The sequence below is a fragment of the Diadema antillarum genome, unplaced genomic scaffold (assembly GCF_040938485.1).
Source record: "Diadema antillarum isolate AM-2024a unplaced genomic scaffold, OU_Dant_1.0 seq00000069_RagTag, whole genome shotgun sequence".
In the NCBI taxonomy this organism is placed as follows: Eukaryota; Metazoa; Echinodermata; class Echinoidea; order Diadematoida; family Diadematidae; genus Diadema; species Diadema antillarum.
Window position 1 is genome coordinate 3,306,106 of NW_027271168.1, and position 7,010 is coordinate 3,313,115.

Consider the following 7,010-nt stretch of genomic DNA (forward strand, 5'->3'; position numbering starts at 1 on the left):
AAAAGAAAAATCACACCATATCTTTTTATTTTTGAATTTGCTTTATTGATGAGACATTCACATGAGATTGTGACAATGAATAACACAAAGTCCAGTGTACACAATCACCACTGAATTAGGTTATCATTAAAGTTGATGACACTATATGCCATGCACTTTTAAATCGTAGGTTGACTCTATTGAGGGAGGTCTAGTAGTCTGACCGTTTTAACCTTGAGGAGATGTAAGACCTGTGATATCTTGCAAGAGCAATTTCATCGAAGATGGGTTGATAAGATTTGCAAGTTTTCGATATTATGAACAATTCACTCCGGACAAAATATTTGCTTGGCTGACCAGGTTCATCACTCTCCGGTAGAAGAAAAATGTAGGCGTGCATGCATCTAATGCACAAAGTATGGAAATGAAATTATGCTTGGTTGAGAAGTTTGATTAAATGCTCTTGAAGAAAAGAGTGATTGAAATGACCATCTCCTATCCATTTTAACGACAGACTGCTTGCCAAGAAACATGATGTAATTTAGGCAGCCAGTATTTTCTTCTCGCAGACGAAGTAGTACTTGTTGGTACCCTTGACGTCATTAGCGTTTGAGTTGCTGTACATATGAACGTTGTTCTCGCCACCGCCGTAGTTGTTGGGTTCATCTTTCTGCCAGAAAGCTGCGGATGGAAGACTCAGGCTGGTTCCATCTTCCCACCGCCAGCCGCCGCCGACACGTTTGAGTCCTGCGACAAAGAGTTGGAGGAGCAGCGAAATCAAATATGACTCTAGAAGAAAACAAATGATCCCCTCCTCCATAAAAGAATAAAAAGTAATGAGTGATTAGATAATGCAAACGCAAGACGGTAAAGTTTGCAGACAAGGAACAAAGTGGTGACAAATATCCTACTTTTAGACTGCTAACAAGGTGATTTGATGACGAAAGCAGATACCTGATTGTGTTTGGCCTAATTAACGCATTTCTGGGCATGGGATAAAGAGAATATAGGAGAAAAAGTCAACCAAATGAATACGTGGTTCCGGGTGATCTTTGTTATTCCGAAGGTTTGTTAAACCGAAAATGATATAGGTTTGTTATGCCGAAGAAGATTCGTTATTCCGAAACACACAAATTCCCTATACCTAGATATTCGTTAATTCAAAAATGAAATAAGGTTTGTTATATTCCGAAGGGTATTTAAGCCCAAAATGAATACGTGGTTCCGGGTGATCTTTGTTATTCCAAAGGTTTGTTAAACCGAAAATAATATAGGTTTGTTATGCCGAAGAAGATTCATTATTCCGAAACACACAAATTCCCTATACCTAGATATTCGTTAATTCAAAAATGAAATAAGGTTTGTTATATTCCGAAGGGTATTTAAGCCCAAAATGAAATAAAATTCGTTATACCGAAGGTTGGTTAATCCTTGATTTGAACTGTAACCATCATTCCTACATTAATTTCTATAGCGGATAGCGAAGAAATAATTTTGCGTGGTTTGCACCAATTGCATTTACAAGCGTCAATGCCACGCTCGCCTAATTTTGATTTTGATTTTATTGGTGTAGTACATGAACGAAAGTCAGAAATTACATGCATTTTTTGTGTAATTTTACAATTCCAAAGAATAATCCTGCATAATTGTGAAGAAAAACACAAATCTTGCCTATTTAGGAACGTATGTATAATGATGTCTTTAAATTAAAATATTCTAAAAAAAAAATGCAGAAAATAAGTCAGTAATTGAGAGGCCTGTGGCAGGCTATAACTAAGCGACAATCAGAAGGAAAAAAATGACGTAAAACTGAGATAAGATACCTATCCAGAACTGCTGGTAGGGTTTGGTTTGGTCGTAGACGTACTGCCAGACGAAACCATACTCTTCCATGGTGTTCAAACTGACGACCTGGGCATCGCTCTGTTGGCAGGTGCTTTTTGCGGCACTGTAGGTTTTCTTTGTCTTCACCAGCTTGTAGCAAGATCCGCTCTCAGTATTCTCCACCCAACCGTTCGGGCAATCTTTGACTGTAGCGTGACCGTTGACACACGACAAGAATAATCATTCGAATGTGAACTCTGTTAAGCTCAGGTTATAATGTAATGAATGAAGGCGCCCGTCAATTATTGGCTGAGTTTAATATATGGGATGACATAGGAGAGAACACATGTCATACAAACATGCACACAAAGGGCCACAGATCATTACTCCGAAGGATCGTTACTCCAAAGGTTCGTTGACTTGAATAATCCCAACACGAAATGAAGTTCAAAATTCCGAAGATTCCCTAGTAGGCATTTTGTTTTAGTTCTCGGAAATATGAACCTTATTTCATTTTCGGATTAACGAACCTTCGGAATAACGAACATCTTCCCATACAAACTCACGCACACACACACATTCGCACACACGCACACACACACCCACCCAAGTTTCATATTTCACCAAGCGAATATCGCGTCCTCTGAAATCAAAGAGCACGGGCGCATTACCTTTTTTTTTTTGGGGGGGGGGGGTCATTGTAATGAAGATTGGGTGCTTGTAGCCAATATTGAAGCCTTGTTATCTCTTTAATTACAATGTCATGGGTCTCATTATTGTTGTTGTTGTGGGTTTTTTTTACAATTTTCCTCTTGGAGGAAGAATGCAACGAATGTGAGAAGGTGCCCTTCTAAGCCTCTGGCATACATCTTAAAAGATTACATGTGTGCGATGGGGCTGATGAGTGTTTATATTATGTTATCTTTCGTTTGCATTAGGAAAGTGTACAACACGTTCCTTTACACTATGTTTATGATTACAATTCGGCAAAATGTTAAACTAACATCAGAACAGTCTTATGAAATCGGAGGTAAGAAAGAACGGACGCCAATAGGACGAGTCGATGACGTCATCACCTCTAATCTCTCCTATTAGTTTTTACAGAAAACTATATGATATAAACCATGTTTTGGGTTGATGGTTTAGCAACTACAACCCTCCCCCCTCCAAAAAAAAAAAAAAAACGAAAACAAAACAAAGAATGATAATTGTTACTAGATTTCCCAAGACTACAACAGTTAGATTCGACGGATGCAACTTATTATTTTCTTTAATCTCATGTCAAAAAGGAAATCCGGTGAAAATTAAGGTTACAGCTCGTTATTCCGAAGGTTCGTAATTTTGAAAATGAAGTAAGGTTATACTTATTCCGAAGGCTCGTTAATCCGAAAAACGAAAAAAGGTAAGCAATTCTAAAAGTTCGTTAGTATACAACGCATTTTTTTCTTTCATTTCGGATTAACGAACCGTCGGAATATCGAACCTTATTTCATTTTCGGATTAACATTATCCAAAGTGAATGTACCTGTCAATAAGAGCCTGCGTGGCTCCTATACTGTACTGTGGCTGTATCGTGATAACACATGAAACCATAAATCATGTCTAATTGTGATAAAACCTCTATGTGGTTAGTCTGGGAATGGACAAGTCATTGAAGCGTACATGAGTTCTGTATACCATGCATAGAATTAGTACTTTCTTTTATCAAATGTCTTTTCTTATGATAGTCTACCATGTGTCAAACAAGAGCGGTGGAGATGTTGACATTTAGAAAACATTATCTGCCTTTCGATAAATTATCTTTGAATTTAAATTCAATATCAGTAATACTAAGATGAAGCTGACAAATGGAGCGATCATTTTACCTTCACGACAAGTTTGGAGGAGTTTCCCTACGGACTCGGAGAGGCTACACTGCTCGGCATAGGCCGTGGTAGCCAGGAGGAGAAGGGAGAGAAAGAACATCTTGGGACACATCTCGGAGACCGGCTTGACTAGTTGCGAGCAGGGTAGATAGCACATACACGACAGCAGCCAGGGAATTTATGTCAATTGAACCACTTCATACGGTTTATATGCGTTTTGGCAAAAAGCAATCACAGTCTTTATTTCCATTGTATTTGACTGTTTTTGTCTTTGTATGTTGATATTATGATCTTCACTCTCCCCACCCATCATCGCATTTAAGATGTCCTTAATTGGTGTTACATGAACTTTGACTTTACAATCACTTCGATCACACGTGTTTCTTGAAATTTCATAAGAAATATTCTGGCTTTCAGGACATATTCATAGATTGAACTGTTTTGGCCTCTATCGATTTGACAGTGATGTTGCAATAAAGTGCGAAATTGTGACAATGTGAAATCAATATCAAATCAAGATTTGCAATACAGATAATTTATGTATATATCCATTTCTATTTTGACGTTTGTCTCCTTCAATCACGTACTGACATATTGATTCTTTACCAACGAATTAACGCCATGTGGCAGTTACTGCGCTGTCGATGGATTGCGGTTCTTGGAATGATGAATTAAAAAAGGAGAGAAATTTTACCCTGCACTAAAGCAAAGCCAATAAGTGACGTGTCACTAATCCATTGGATTTCACAAGACATTCCCCACACATGACACAAGTTTTACTAGTTCGTGCACATGGTTTAAAATGGTTCACTTTAATTATTACACTTTTTGGTCTAAAATGGTTCACTCAATTATTACACTTTAAGATAATTTCATGTTTCATAACAATTGATTTATCATAACAACCGCAAGCTAGAGAAGATTTGCCTGTTGGTGAAAGCGAGACCTGTGAACCGAAATGTGTATGAATGGGAATTATTTTTAAGTATGGCTACTGCTCAAACACTGTATAATCGGTGTTCAGTTTCTTCGATGAAGGGAATTTGACAATCAGTTTCAATCAATGCATTGTGTACATTGATACGTGTCCGGACTTTTCACATCATGAGCACGAGGCTTTACTTTCTCATTGGTTATTACTAGAAGCTACGGGGCAAGGTAGTGATTCCCAGATAACGATGAAAAGAAAGCAGCTTTCATAGTCACTATAATCCAGGTAGTTGTGTGCAATATATAGCGGGTATACAGGGAGAGGGAAGGGTTGTTTCATGATAACTATATCGAGGAAATGTGTATGTGCTTGTGGAGGCATGGCCCCGTATATGACATAGGCTCGGCTGATAATAGATTTTCAAGCTGAGAAACAGGGTCGATGGGCAGAGTTGGAAAGCCTAGGGACTGGCTGGCCGGATATCACTTTTAAGACAGAATCACAGGTGAGTAACTTGTATTAAATATTTAAAAAAAAACTAATAAAGGAAAGGAAGAAATCGGCCTTCTTGTGTACCTGGGCAAATTGAACAATGGTAACCTGCAGAGTTGAAAGAGAGAGATTAATGCAATGGGGTGAAGATCAATGCGCTGTAACATCTTTTTTTTAAATGATTGTCAACCTCTGTGCAAATGTATTTGAAGGGTTTTCTTGCAAAAGGGCCTAAAATCCACAATAACTAATTCCTTCCCTGCTTGAAAGAACACAGTGTCCCACAGTGTGAAACACTGTGTGAAACACAGTGTGAAACAAAATGTGTAACACAGTGTAAACACATTGTGAACACAGTGTTAAATCTCTTCACACTCTTAAATTCGACCGTTTGAACATTGTGAACACATTATGAATCATCAATTCACGCACAGTGTGAAACAGGACATGTGAACTCTCTGTGAAAAACCACACCACAGTGTGAAATCATCTTCACACTGTGAAACACTGTGTTCTTTCCAGCACGGTTGTAAATCAAGGTCTTTTATTTCACACAATTCTATGTTTCCATTTAGGAAGTTCTTCTATTATGTTTAAGAGTCATCACCATAGGTAACAAAAATGACATTTAAAAAAAAATCTTGCAGATGTCCTTAATTCTATAGGAATGTTTTAAATATATATATTTTTAAATTAGCCCTGTTGCAGGAAAGTCTTGAAGGGTAGTAGCTATACACGCTTTAAAAAAGTTTATCATTAACATGAAAATCTTATCCCCAACCCTTCCACCATCAGTCGATTTGCTTTAACTGTTCACTTGGTTATTGGAAACCTTGCCTGACATAGCAAACAACTTAAAATTAATTCAAAATTTTAGCTTAGGTAGCCATTTATGCCTTAGTGAGGTCGTTTATTGCTTGTACCTTTCATATCAACATTCATCACCCTGTCCGTATTACCAGAAATCAGGCTTGCCCTACATAGCAGCAATCTCTATCAAATGCAATGTATTGAACAAGTTCATGCTTCTTAACCCTTTGTTTTGTCTTCTGTTCAATGGAAACGCTGCAAAAGTCTCAATTTTTCGCATCGTGACCCAAAAGTATTGCTCGAAACAATAAACACGGAACTTATTTCAGTTGGAATGTGGTGACGGTCAAATAAACTAATTTGTTTTCTGTGAATATGAAAAACAATAACAACAACAACTACAACAACAACAACAACCAAGAATGTATTATTTGGTTACACTGTTTCCACTTTACCTTATCCATATTCGATATTCATTTTGACAGTGTACAGCTTGAACTTGTTCAATCAACTAATCTTAGTCATTTAGTTAATTTTGGTCATCAAGAAATGACTGAGGTGATTTTTTCCTTTTAATAATGCTCGTATCATATTCTACCTTAACTTCACTTACCTTACTTATAGTATTATTGCCTGATTCATTAAGGGGATATCATGATTCAATTTATGATTCAGACGAGGATTATTTGTCATGTTAGTAGATCTCCTGTCAAATGTATTACACTATTTTGTAGCAATTTAAGAATCTTAGAGTAGTAAGAAATTGTAAGAACTTTCAGCAGCATTATCTATTTTGTTTGCTAGAAATGACATTATTCTTTCATCATTATCCACACGATAAAGCCTCAGTTGAGAACCCAATTCATGCAAAGAACATTAGTTTTCAATGGCCCCTCCTTATTTTGGAATTCCTTACTATCTAACGTAAAACAACCCCAAGTCTGTTTTCATTTAAGAGCAAATTGAAGGATTAGTCAATGTGCAAAGATATAGCTCTCTTTCTTTCTCTCTCTCTTTCTCTAGTTGCAAAGCATGTTGACGTTTTATTGTAATCTTTTATTTTTCTCTTTTATCATGATAGTTATTATCTTCATGAATATCTTGTAGAC

At 37.1% G+C, this 7,010-nt stretch overlaps 1 protein-coding gene across 1 annotated transcript; it reads right to left on the reverse strand.

Annotated features, from left to right (window-relative positions):
• Window positions 1-450: 450 nt before the first annotated feature.
• On the reverse strand, window positions 451-3,790 carry LOC139725953 (CD209 antigen-like protein A). Its single transcript, XM_071637036.1, has 3 exons — window positions 3,669-3,790; window positions 1,803-2,009; window positions 451-726 (listed from the first exon to the last, which is right to left on the reverse strand). Exons 1-3 carry the CDS (start codon window positions 3,778-3,780, stop codon window positions 521-523), a joined length of 525 nt encoding a protein of 174 aa, XP_071493137.1. The 5' UTR covers window positions 3,781-3,790; the 3' UTR covers window positions 451-520.
• Window positions 3,791-7,010: the final 3,220 nt, after the last annotated feature.